This window comes from Equus przewalskii, chromosome 2, assembly GCF_037783145.1.
Source record: "Equus przewalskii isolate Varuska chromosome 2, EquPr2, whole genome shotgun sequence".
NCBI lineage: Eukaryota > Metazoa > Chordata > Mammalia > Perissodactyla > Equidae > Equus > Equus przewalskii.
Window position 1 is genome coordinate 21,665,077 of NC_091832.1, and position 13,186 is coordinate 21,678,262.

Sequence of the window (13,186 nt, forward strand, 5' to 3'; positions counted from 1 at the left end):
CCATCCCTGTCTCCCAGCTATCTAGTTTTCCTACAGACGATCAATAGTATTATTTTATGTATCTTTCCAGTGATAATTCATGCATATATAAGAAAATACATATGCAGTCTTTACGATAACACTGGATACACACTATTGTGTACAATGCTTGTTTCTATATGTTGGAGAATTTTTCTTGAATCAGTACATGAAATTCTTCTTCATTCTTTTCTCTTTTAATGATTACATGGCCTTCCATTATATGGATGTATAATTTCATTGTATGAATGTATACTTGTTTTCAATCAATCTCCCTTGGTGACCATTTAGATTATTTTTGGTCTTTTACTATTACAAATGATGTTACCATGAATAATCTTGTAAGCATGACATTTAACATACCTGCAAGTATATCTGTAGGATATATTCCTAGAAGAGGAATTGCAGGGGCAAAGATAAATTTTACCAAATTGCTCTTATGGAGGTTGCATCAACTCACACTTCCACCACGACTTATGAGTGAGCCTCTTTCTCCACACTTTTACCCAGATAATGTGTTATGAAACTTTGGTATTTACCAATCTCATAGGTTAAAAAAATGGTTTCTCAAGTGTAGTTTTTATTTGCATTTCTTTTATTTTAAGTGAGGTCGAGTATCTTCTCACATGTTTAAGAATTTTTGATTTTCCTTTTTTTATACAGTAGCATTTTAACCAGAGGTTGCCTGTGTTGCGTCCTTGGAAAACTACGCAGTGGCGTATTCATAGAGAGGCAGAATGACCCAATATTCCTAGGGAAGAAACACTCTGGAGAGAGAGTCTGTAATTTCATGACATTTTCCTAGCTTCAAGTCTCTGGGTAGTTGTCCTGGTTTGTGTAAACTGGATAAATGCTGAGACCCAGTGCTCTCATGTTGTAACTGATGTTTCTTTGTGGTCAAGAAAGCACTGATGATGATAAAATCGTGCAGTACCATTGGGAAGAACTTAAGGGGCCTCTGAGAGAAGAGAAGATTTCTGAAGATACGGCCATATTAAAATTAAGTAAGCTCGTCCCTGGGAACTACACTTTCAGGTAAATTGGGATCCAGCTTCAGGTTTACTATAGGCCTTTTTTTTTTTTTTTTTTTGGTCTTGTGGGTTTTACATTCTTATAGGAATAACTCTGACAGATATCAAATTCACTGTAGAGTTGGTTGATAATACAGCCTGTGATTCTATTGGTTCTCTGAGCCCTATGGTGATTGTGGTCACACGATGATAACATTTTAGGGCAGAGGGCCCTGCTTGGTAGATCAGGATCCACCACAGTTGTTCCTTCTGAAAGCCTTAGCTAGCAGATCTCCAAAGTTTTTTTAGGATTTCCGTCATTAAGTGAAAGGGCCCATCTTCCTTTGTCTTTTCTCAGGCAAAATCTGGAAGGAACCTACTCCTAGCTGTCCCTTCTCTTTGGGGAATGCTTCCTCAACTTATGAGATCTCAAAATCTTTACTTTTGATTAGTGGTTTATTTGAATATGATTTGTAGAATCTTTCTCTATTGGAGATTTTTGGAGAACTTGATTGAACGAAAGTCCTTTTGGGAACTAGTGGCGACGTTCTAGAATGTGATTAATGAGAGTGTAAGGCTGACTCTAGAGTAATCCTCCTTATATTTGCATAATTCCTTGTATGTTACAACGAATGTGTCCATGAGTATCATACAAACACCATACGTGCAAGATACTGTCTTCATTTTACATCTGAGGAAATGAGCCTTAGTCTATTTACTAACTTCTCTGAGGTCATACAGCTAGAACTGAAATGCAGATTCTCTAACCCCCAAGTCAAGGCTTGTTCTGCTCCACTCCGTGACTCCTTGACTTGACCTGTACATATTTTGTTTATGCTTCCTTGCATGCCCTTCTCAATCTGTTGAGTTCTGCCCATCCTTAAGGACCTGCTCAGTTTTCCACGAGGCTCTCTGAGATCCCTCCATGGAGGACAGGATATGTCTCTCCTCTTGTTGCACTCAGTGCCTCTCTGGGGCACCTGCTGTGGTGCCCCAGCTTATTCATGGGCATCCGTCTTCCCCACTGGGGCTGAGAGGAGTCAGGTCTGACACACCACCAGAGCCACAGCAATGAGTGTCCTAGTGCGACATCTACCAGAATAATAAATACACAAGTTTTGACTTAGCAGCACTCCCATTGACTCCAGACTTCAGGTGAATGAAGAGTAGCTGCCAGGACAAGATTGGAGCCTTCTCACTGGCTTAAAATGAATTTCTAATATAGGAATTTCAATGTTAATGGAATTTAGCCTGAGCCATGTCGATCCTTTTTAAAAATAGTAACAATAATAGCTACTGTTTCGTAAACATTTACTCTGTGTTTAGTACTGTTCTGAGCTGTTTGCATGCAGTATCTCATTTAATCCTTGTAACAGGTATTATAATTGCTCTTGTTTGACAGACTAGGAGATTTAGGCACAGAGAGGTTAAGTGACTTGCCCAAGGTCACACAGGCAGTTTGGCTCCATAGTCTGAGCTTTTAACCACAATGTTGGCCTGTAGAGTTTTGGGTGGATGGGGTATTGGGAGTGATTCTTTTTCTAAGTCTCAGTCTATGAAATGATGGGTTTGGGTTTGATTAACATTAAGGTCCAATCTTGTGTGATTCCACTTACCTTTTGCTCTCTCTGCTTTTATGTGGCAGTAGCCTCTTTCCCCAGCCCCATGGTCAGCTGCGGTTTCGTTCCAGGATACTTGCATGCAAGCCGGGGACTGCTCGAGGTGAAAGTTGGAGTAATGGGCAGCTGCCATTTGTCTACAAGTAGACAAATGGTTTTGTTCTGGAATAGGATATGTTAAAAAACAAAAAACTGAAAACAAGGAAACTGGAAAAAGAGAACTTCTCGGATTTTTCTTTTTCAGATGTTTGCTGATTTGCACATGTCTGTGTGTCTGATGTTTTTGTGCACTTTTTCTAAAGACTGTAATACCAAAAATGCCCTTCAGACCGTAGGGAAAAGGTGAGATTGTGGGTAAAACCCCACAGATGTCTGGCTCTGTCTGTGGCTGGTGGCGAGATTTAAACAAACGACATGTCTTTTCTATGCTTTTCCTCTTTCTGTCAGCAAAATGGAAGGAGCCCAAACCTCCTTGCTTGCTTATGCTCACATTTTGAGGTGGCAAGAGAAGCTTTAGGCTGTTCAGCTGGAAAGCATCATTTAGGTAAAAGCCTGCTCTTATAAATGAACATTTTTTTTTCTCTTGCAAATCCTATTTCACACTGGCACAAACTGTGGAACTGTTGCGTGGGAGAATGCATTTCCATCTCAGGCTCCTGTCTTACCAGAGCCAGCCCTCCTGGTCCATCCCAGAGGCTGTCTGCCTAGGATGTCCGTTCTTGTGATCTGTACTCAGCCGAAACAGGATGATGGGAGGCAAACCTGCTGCAGACAGAGCTTGCTCTATTTAGCGCAGCGTCCTTGAACCCCACGGGACTAGAGGCCAGGTATCCTCTTGTCTGAAGACTTGGTTTCTGGGCTTTGGGGTCAGAGAACTGGGCTTGCATCTTAGCTCACTGTGTAGCCCTGGGCAGCTTATTTAGCCTCTCTAAGCCTCCTGTAAAGTGAGATCGATGGTATCTACTCTATTAGATTGTTGTGAGGGCCGCATCAGACAGTGCTTCTAAAGACACGCAGGCAGCAGAGCAAAATGGTGCTGGAGACATATTGCCTGGATTCGGATCCTGTCTCTACTCCTTTCAAGCTGTGTGACCTTGGCAAGTTACTTTGGCTCTCTCTGCCTCAGTCTCCTCATAGATGTAAGGAGTAAAATGAGGACGGTACTTTACAGAGCTGTTGTGAGGATTTGATGAGATACAAAGCGCTTGGAACAGTGCCTGGCACAGAGTAAACGCTCAGTCAGTGTTAGCTTCTAGTATGACTGCCAGGAGGAATGGGTAAGAATTGGGTACCAGTTAGTAACCCTACCACCTTGGGATTCCTCAGCTTTGATTTGCAGTCCTCTCGTGTTTATTCCTCTTTCCTTAAGCCCATCTCTGATTGCACAACTCTCTCTGCCCTGATAGTTTGACGGTTGTAGACTCTGATGGAGCTACCAACTCCACCACTGCGAGCCTGACGGTGAACAAAGCTGTGGATTACCCTCCTGTGGCCAACGCTGGACCCAACCAAGTGATCACCCTGCCCCAGAACTCCATCACCCTCTTTGGGAACCAGAGCACTGATGATCATGGCATCACCAGCTATGAGTGGTCGCTCAGCCCAAGCAGCAAAGGGAAAGTGGTGGAGATGCAGGTAGGAGGGGGTAGTTTCTGTCTTTTCTTGCCCAGGGGGCTTAGAGCTGCTGGACTGGGTCACCCATCCAAGGCCTGTTTTTCTCCATTTTAATTACCAAAGTCAGATTTGTGCATAGAATACTTGAATTTTTTAAAAATCCAGAAAGTTTAAGGGGACTTTAATTAACACATTAGCAAAAACCTTTATCTTAAATGTTTAGTATTAGAGGAAAAGGCTAGGTGAGAGATGGTAGTTGTTCTAGATGATTCCAGAGGGTCAAAACTATTTAGAAGCTATAAGGGTGCAAACCTTAGTGAACTCTATTCCAAATTGGAGTCGACTGCCTGACTAGATGGTGAGCATCTTCTCTGTGGAGATATTTAAGAAGAGACTAGATCTGTCACCAGGCAGGTAATGTAAGTAAAGAAAGAAAACTGGATGGGGGCTCTGGCGAACTGGAGAACTTCAGCCCTGACCAAAGGGGTCAGCTGCTCTTCAGGTCCAGCTGGTTGTTGCCACATGGAAGTATGGTCCTAATATTGCTTGATCATCCAGCTTTTCAAGAGAAGACAGAAATCTAGACCTTTATGTGAAATTTTCTAACTTTTAAGACACTACAGGTCAAACAAAATGTCTGCAAGCTGGATTCAGCCCAGAGCCTGCCAGTTTTTACCCACCATTCTAGAGGAAGTTCCTACATTGGAAGTTTGCCTTAAATGATTTATAATGTTCCTTCTGACACTTAAGAGTCTATGTTTCCAGACTTGAGGCATGACGTGAAGCTCACATTTCACCTGGCTTTAGTTTAAGTATCATGTTAGGTTTTGCTTCTGTTGCAGAATCTATACAAACCTCACAAGGGGACAGTGTGGTGTTAGCGTCCTGAGTCGCTGCTGTGTTTTATTGAGGTAGCTTTATTAGGATCACTGCGTGGCTTTTGTAGGAAGAACATGGCTTTTAAAATTGTGTTATTTTATTTTACGTTCATGGTCTTCTCTCTGGCTTGGCTCATAGAGACTGACCTTGGTTATCTCTGCACATTTTCCCGTTCTCCCCTCCCTTGTGAGAGCTCTGACTTTATTTGAAGCTGCTGCTGTGTCAGGGAGGGCTGTTCCCTTGAAGGGAGAAACTTTGCAAGATGTTCCACAGGGGCTGATTCAGCATTCTCTAATTCTGCTGAACTGGGAGGTGATAGCCCAACGCCAAGCTGGGTTTAGAAAACCGGGTAAATCATTTCTACCAGAGGAGGACTTACTGTATGATGTTGTGATTCTGGGAGTCTGCTTTTCCACTTGTCTGTTTTTATATATTAGGGTGTTAGAACACCAACCCTGCAGCTCTCTGCCATGCAAGAAGGAGACTATACCTACGAGCTCACAGTGACTGACACAATAGGACAGCAGGCCACTGCTCAAGTGACTGTTATTGTGCAGCCTGGTAAGTTCCAGCCTTGTGGTGCAGCCTCTTCTGTTGGCTGGTCCCTTTAACCTTGGGGAAGAAGAGGGTTTGGGTTCTGAGCTATATGAGGGTAGAAGCAAGAGGCACTGTTCCATGAAGCCCCTGGCAACTTCTGTTGTCCATTCCCTTAGTGCTTTGTTCACAACCAGAGAGAAGGAGTACCTCACAGCCTCAGCTTATGCCCTTGCCCTTGGCTAGTTATCATTCCTTTGATGGGACCTAGCAGATAGAGGCTCTGCCATCCCGAATCTTACCATGTCCTTTAAGGGCCAGCTTAAAGCCCACTTCTTCAAGAAAGCCCAACTTTATCACTCAAACCCTTTCATTTGAACTCCTGTAGTATTATATTTCATATTCAGCATGGCATTATAACTTCATTATGTTCCGTCATGTTCTTTCAGAATTGTTTTATATGTTTCAGTCTTACATTCTTCATTTGAGCTCCCTGGCTGTCCCCATATCTCCCACAGTATCTGACCGTTCTGTGGGCAGAGAGGCAGAATCCTCATGGCTTCCAGAACATATGTCCCAAATGATTGCTTTCCTTTCCCAACTGGACTGTCTGCTTTTGACTCCAAGGCTCTGTCTTTTAGAAAACAACAAGCCTCCTCAGGCAGATGCAGGCCCAGACAAGGAGCTGACCCTCCCCGTGGACAGCACAACCCTGGATGGCAGCCGAAGCTCAGATGATCAGAAGATTGTCTCGTATCTCTGGGAAAAAACACAGTGAGTATTGACACCAAATTCTTATTCATGCAAAGGCTCCAGACCTTTGAAGAGCAAGGTTTTAAGTAAACTTGCTTGCTCTTACTGACTTATCCAAGGGAGTGACTGAGAAAGAAATGTTTGTAATCCCAAACTTCAACTCTAAGAAAATGATATGAAATAATTCTTGTAGGAAAAAAAGAATGCTTACCATCAGCTAGTCCCCGGGCAGTATTTTTGTGGTCCTGGTGCTTTTACAGGTACAATCCATCTGTGAAAATGCATAGTTTAATTACACTTGAGAGGCAGGATGGAAGGGGTAATGGAGCAGAAAAATACCGTTGCTCAAAATTAACTGGGTAAGGCTGGCAGGGGGGATGGGGCAGAGCAACTATTAAGGAGAATTGAAAATTCATCTACAAAATGAAAGCATCGCTCTGTTATTGTTTCCTTGAAGACACCATTTACCAATTATGTTAGCCAGAGGCCAAAGGCAGTAACCAAAATAATGTTAATTAAACTGGAATTACATAGTTGACCCTGGTTCCCACAGTTTCTTCTAGCTCCTTTAAACCGTAACAAATGGAACTCAGATTATATGCAAGATTCTACAGGAAGCAAAAGAATTCCAAGGGAGAGTTAAAAGCATTCTCAGTTTCCAAAGGTAGCCACCATGGGACAGACTGGGTTTTTGTTTCTGTTGTTTTTGACCAGGGCGTTAGAGAGGGGCAGGAAGGGGCTTTAATTTGACTATAGAAACCACCTGACTTAACAATTGGTGCGTTAGATTCTAAAAATTATTTTCCTCAGCTCTTGATTCAGTCTTTTGGAGAACCTAATCTTCCTCAGTCCAGTGTGTTTTATTTATTTATTTATTTTTAAGATTTTTTATTTTTATTTTTTTCCTTTTTCTCCCCAAATCCCCCCAGTACATAGTTGTATATTCTTTGTTGTGGGTCCTTCTCGTTGTGGCATGTGGGACGCTGCCTCAGCTTGGTTTGATGAGCAGTGCCATGTCCGCGCCCAGGATTTGAACCAACGAAACACTGGGCCGCCTGCAGCGGAGCGCGTGAACTTAACCACTCGGCCACAGGGCCAGTCCTATTTATTTTTTTTAAAAGATTTTATTTTTCCTTTTTCTCCCCAAAGCCCCCCGGTACATAGTTGTGTATTTTTAGTTGTGGGTCCTTCCAGTTGTGGCATCTGGGGCACCACCTCAGCGTGGCCTGATAAGCGGTGCCATGTCTGCGCCCAGGATCCGAACCTGCGAACCCTGGGCCGCCGAAGTGGAGCGCGCGAACTTAACCCCCCAGCCACGGGGCCGGCCCCAATTGTGTTCTAATTATAACTGTTTGTTGAAAATACAGCTGATAAACCTTTCAGTTGAGTTTTATTAGTGTTTACAGCTGGAATAATGCTTAGCATAGCTTCGTGGAGGAGAATCTGTTTCAGGAGGGGCCACTAGGATGAGAGGTTATATGTTTCAACAGCAAAGCAAAAGTAGAAGTCGGCAGATTTCTCTGGTTGTCCTGCAGTTTTAAAGAAAGCTCTGGGGCATTTTGATGCTTGAACAGAAGAGCTCCCTGGTATGTGCAGCATTGTGCCCGGATGTTGGCACAGAGCTGACACCCCTGCTGCAGGTTACTGTGTGAGGCCACAGGGGAGAAGGAAGGAGGTAGGGTGTCCTGGGTCCTCTGTGGCCCCCGTGCAGGAGCTGGAGGGAGCTTTGCTTATAGAGCAGCGAAGAAGACGACGGTAGCCTTGAGAGTTCTTCTGCAGCCTTGGCCCCTTTCCCTTCCCTCACTTTTCAGCAGGAGAGAGTTTGGCTTGAGATTAAGAAATGCATTTTGCTTCTTTGCTGGCAAGAGCTGAACCAACTACTGAGCCAGAAATGCTTTTCAGAAACATCACTCTTAAATCATTCTTTTGATCAGAGACCTGTTCAGAGCACTTTCTTCCTCTCACAAACTGAAACAGCAAAGAGTTTGAATGTTCTAGAAGCTTATATAAGGGATAAGGCTAGGTGTGTTTCAAAGTTGGTGAGTGGAATTTTCTGATCAGCAGGTGGCCTGTATTTTGGGGCCAAATGACACTCTGTCCAAATGGAATATTTTTAAATATGCCCTCTCAAGGTCTGGGAAACAATAGTTCATGTCTTAGCTGAGGCAATAATTGTCTCCTCCTGCTGAGTCAGGGACGGGAGAGCAGCAGACAGGTGCAACTCCACCCTCTGGTTTCTCTCTTTGTCCAGGGGACCTGACGGGGTACAGCTTGAGAATGCTAACAGCAGTGTCGCCACTGTGACGGGGCTGCAGGTGGGAACCTATGTGTTCACCTTGACTGTCAAAGATGAGAGGAACCTGCAAAGCCAGAGCTCTGTGAATGTCATTGTCAAAGAAGGTACCTCCTTGCCTTGGGTTGGTGCAGCAGACTCTGGGGCAAATAACGGAAGAATCCATCATCTCTTGTTAGAGTGCAGAAATTGATTAGAGACAAGGAGTGGGAAGAAGGTTGGGGTGAGGGCAGCTATTATTTGCTTTCCTAAAACAACCTTTAAGTGAGAGTGACTGTGAGGTGAATTTTAGCTTCTTGTTTTCCCCTTCCTCCTTCCCTCCCTTCCTTTCTTCTCTATTGAATAGGGAAAGAATTAAGGTTTTTTCCTTTGCGTTTTAATTTTGCGTTTGTGCTGCTAAGCCCCAGGGTTTCTGACTCTCCAGGTAGCTGCAGTGACACCTGCTGTCAGACCTCAGAATGACTGTCCTGCACGGTGGCTTCCTGTGCTCGGCCTATGAGCCTGCATGCTGAGGTCAACTTGAGGCAAGAGTGGACTGGCCTTGCTCTGGTTTGCAGGCGTGGTGGTCAGTCATGTTTTGGGGCGAGGGCTGTCAGCTGGTAGTAGGAAAACCCATCAGATATGCGGATGGCCTCCAGATGCAGTATCCTGAGCTCAGTAAACAGGGCACACACCTGCGTAAACAAAGTTGCAGGTGGGGCCCCAGATGAGCAAGGTGTCTCTCTCCCTTTTCTCTATCAACATAGTAAGGAAGGAATCAAAAAAGATGTTCAGAGAATAGCATTTTAAGCCATGTTTTAAAGAGAATTTGTGGTATCAGCTAGAAGCATCCTAAGCTCCAAGGGTTTAATACGTTTTGGCCCTTTGTTTCCAGTCATCACATACCTCCAAAGCAGAGAGATGGAGTCCTTTCAGGGAGGCTGCTGGAGAATACAGGAGGAAACTGCCCCTGTCCCCTCTATTGTACGGTGTCAGGAGAACATTTCTTTGAGTGGGACTCGAGCCTCAGGACCTGTGGCCCTGGTGGCTTTAAATCTACACTCTTAGTTCCTGCCATGGATAGGCACTTAGTTCTCCATTTAAGATGCTTTCAATGTTTAGTTTCCCCATAAGCATCATGAAGAAGCAGACCTGCTTTTCCAGAATGTTACATTATTTCAGTGATTTCTCTTTGGTTAGAGATGAACAAACCACCTACCGCCAAGATAACCGCGAATGTGGTGATTACTCTGCCCACGGACACGGCAGAGCTGGATGGCTCCAAGTCCTCGGATGACAAGGGAATAGTCAGCTACCTCTGGACTCGAGATGAGGGGAGCCCAGCTGCAGGGGTAAGTGTGCCAGGAGCTGGAGAGCTACACAAGGTCAAGGTCGTGAGATGGGGAGAGGGGCCTGAGCCAAACATTCCAGTTTCAACCAAGTGGTCCCTTATATCAAACCTGGATTGCTCTCTGAAATCCAGAGAGGTTAAATGACTTGCTCAGGGTCACGCTGCAAGCTCCTGTGGCACAGAATGTGTTTCTGTCTCCTGATCCAGCAGCTGTGGCTGCATTGCCATTCCAGAGCAGAAACTGCCCAGCGTTGAAGCATTCCAGCCCTGAGGGAGCTTAGTTGTGACAAGCAGAACTGATTCCACGAAAGGAATGTGGTTTTGTTCTGCAACATAGCCATGTTGTTCAACCCCACAGGAGGTGTTAAATCACTCTGACCACCACCCTATCCTCTTTCTTTCCAACCTGGTCGAGGGAACTTACACATTTCACCTGAAAGTGACTGATGCGAAGGGTGAGAGTGACACAGACCGGACCACTGTGGAGGTGAAGCCTGGTGAGTTCATTTAGTGATGAGACTGAATGGAGTCCTGGATCAGCCAAGCAGGGCCTCGAGTGTGAGCAGACCTTCCCCCGCAGGGACAGAGCCAGTCGGCATGTCCAGCTTTTAAAAAAATCTGCAAACCCGAAGCCAAAAAATTCTTAGAGACTGTCTGTTCCAGCAACACCTCGCCTACCCACTCAAGTATATGGATCTCCCCCTACTCATCTCAGATGGAGGAACAGAAACTCAGAGAGGGCAGGGCTTGCTCAGCGTCACACAGCAGTTGTGTCAGAGCCAGGCCTTTGTGCTCCTGGTCCAGCACTTTCTCCTCTACACATGGCTGATGGGAGCAGGCTCTGGGTGCTTGGGGAATCAGAGCACAGGAATAACTTGAGTCATGATGGCTCATCAGCACCCAGATGCAGAAAACAATTTATTTTTATAAGTTGAGCCTCAGGCTTTGTCTGACAAGCCAGGGAAGGTAAAGTAACTGGTAACCTTTACATTTTCAGATTTTCAGAAATAAAATTTCTTTCTTAAATGGAACTATGTTTTTATTTTGCTTTGAGGCTAATTTGGTATTAGGGAGGAAGCAAGTGTGGGGGTCGGGTAGAGCTTTATAAATTCCTGAGCATCTGACGAGAAGGTATTAACTTTTAACCTGCTCTTTATTATCTAGGCCAAGCTCATGTATAGATGTCTTAATGGGAAGGGATCTTGGCAGGTCTTCCAGTCCTTGTCCTACCTCTTTGAAGGACAACAGCCAAGACACTATAAAGTCTCTTCTGTGTTTAAAATCAGATCACAGATTGTCTCCTAGTTATGTCAATTATACATCAGAACAGGCAAGTGGTGTATCCCAGTATGTGAATAAGGTATTCTGAATAATCACTTTTTTTTTTTTAAGATTTTTTTTATTTTTTCCTTTTTCTCCCCAAAGCCCCCCAGTACATAGTTGTATATTCTTCATTGTGGGTCCTTCTAGCTGTGGCATGTGGGACGCTGCCTCAGCGTGGCTTGATGAGCAGTGCCATGTCCGTGCCCAGGATTCGAACCAACATAACACTGGGCCGCCTGCAGTGGAGCGCGCAAACTTAACCACTTGGCCACGGGGCCAGCCCCTCTGAATAATCACTTTTAACTTCCAAGTGTAGCACAATGTTTAGGACATCATCAAATGTAAAGCGCAGTGTTCTCACGGTTCCAGAGCTGTAAAAAGACCGTGTAGCTGTGATGTTGCTCTAAGGAAATCCTTCTTTCTTGGCTGCTTGGATTTCCTTTGTGGTTACTGTTTTCAAACCCGTATGGTGGATGCATTCCCATTATTGATAAGATGGCTGAGATGAACATTTTCCCTCCCATTATTGTAGACAAAGTACAGCAGGTCACTGAAAATCAGGTGTGGATTGGGAGAGATTGCTGGATACTGCCTCCGGCTTGGCCAGGAGAGTTCAGCAAAGCCGATTGGGCAGAGGCTTTTAAAACAAGCCTTGAAGTGTTTCTTCCCCGCTTGCTTCACTCATCCCCTTTGCCTCCTTGCTTCAGCCTGATCCCCAGCACGTGTGTGGCCATTCTCAGGTTGGTACAGAGACCAGGAGTGCCTGCCTCTCCAAGGCAGCCCCAGGTTGCATTAGTAGGAATTCTCTGTTGTCGCTTTGCATTTGAAGGAGGTCAGTTGCATTTCTGAGTGCTCTCACTGCTTTTCTCCTGTGCCAAAGCAAACGCACAGCGGCAGGGCTGTGTTAACTCTCCTACTCCTGAAGCCGTGACTGATCCACATGCTTTCCAGATCCCAGGAAAAACAACCTGGTGGAGATCATCTTGGATGTCAACGTCAGTCAGCTAACTGAGAGGCTGAAGGGGATGTTCATCCGCCAGATTGGGGTCCTCCTGGGGGTGCTGGATTCCGACATCATTGTGCAAAAGATTCAGCCGTACACGGAGCAGAGGTAGCTGGGCAATGAATGGGGGGAGAAAAGGAAAGACCAGGGGCTCCCTGGGCTTCTTGACTGAGTGAGAAATAGTGTGGGTAGATAGAGAATGGGGGGCTTTCTGACCAGGAACCACTCATGGTGTCCATTTCTTTCATGAACTTTCCTCTTCTAGTACAAGTCACATGCTCTGTGCTAGACACTGCAGCAGGTACCGGGGTACAAGCTCAGAGGAGGCCCAATGTGTGTGAAGGCCGTAGTCTAGTAGGGGAGATGATCAAGTAAACATACAACGTTAGTACAGGGTGGATTTGACGCAACATGTGATTTTGTGGAAACTCAGAGGCAATGGAAAGTAATTCTTCCAGGAGGGTTGGGGTAGGGAGTAATCCAGAGATTTTCCAGAAAAAGTAAAACTTGCATTGATCAAGCATAGGTGGACTAGGAGGAAATTCAGAATAGGGGAACAGCAGGAGAAATGGTCCTGTGGTGTGAAAGTACAGTTTCCTCTGGAAGAAGTCATTTGGTTCAGAGCGCTTTGTGGGCCCCAGGACGCGGCGGAAGATGAGAACGACCATGCAGACTGAGAAGAGGCATATGGAGCCTGAGGAGTTTAATTTCAATAGTTTGGGCAGGAAGGCCCAAGTTAGTTTGTTTTATGTGTGTGAAGTTTTTGTTTGTTTTGTTTTTGAAGCAAATTAGTTTTTTGTTTTTGTTTTT

At 44.9% G+C, this 13,186-nt stretch overlaps 1 protein-coding gene and 1 long non-coding RNA gene across 12 annotated transcripts in view; one reads left to right on the forward strand and one right to left on the reverse strand.

The window, feature by feature from the left end:
- Window positions 1–7,036, reverse strand: part of LOC103559658 (uncharacterized) — a 54,521-nt gene extending 47,485 nt beyond the window's left edge. Inside the window, exons 1-3 of one of the 2 annotated variants that reach the window (XR_011537471.1) lie at window positions 6,958–7,018; window positions 6,639–6,698; window positions 2,645–2,809 (exon numbers count right to left, since the gene is read on the reverse strand). This is a non-coding gene — a long non-coding RNA (uncharacterized lncRNA). Of the gene's footprint in view, window positions 1–2,644; window positions 2,810–6,638; window positions 6,699–6,957 lie in introns of both variants that reach the window. The other variant, XR_547027.2, reaches the window with a different exon arrangement.
- The window catches only part of KIAA0319L (KIAA0319 like), a 90,343-nt gene that overhangs the window by 63,471 nt on the left and 13,686 nt on the right, over window positions 1–13,186 (forward strand). For all 10 annotated transcript variants that reach the window (XM_008533354.2, XM_070610348.1, XM_008533357.2 and 7 more), the window contains 8 exons: window positions 921–1,053; window positions 4,054–4,282; window positions 5,578–5,701; window positions 6,316–6,448; window positions 8,679–8,827; window positions 9,900–10,051; window positions 10,409–10,547; window positions 12,325–12,484. In XM_008533354.2, the coding sequence (XP_008531576.2) occupies window positions 921–1,053; window positions 4,054–4,282; window positions 5,578–5,701; window positions 6,316–6,448; window positions 8,679–8,827; window positions 9,900–10,051; window positions 10,409–10,547; window positions 12,325–12,484 (1,219 nt within the window). The remainder of the gene's footprint in view (window positions 1–920; window positions 1,054–4,053; window positions 4,283–5,577; window positions 5,702–6,315; window positions 6,449–8,678; window positions 8,828–9,899; window positions 10,052–10,408; window positions 10,548–12,324; window positions 12,485–13,186) is intronic.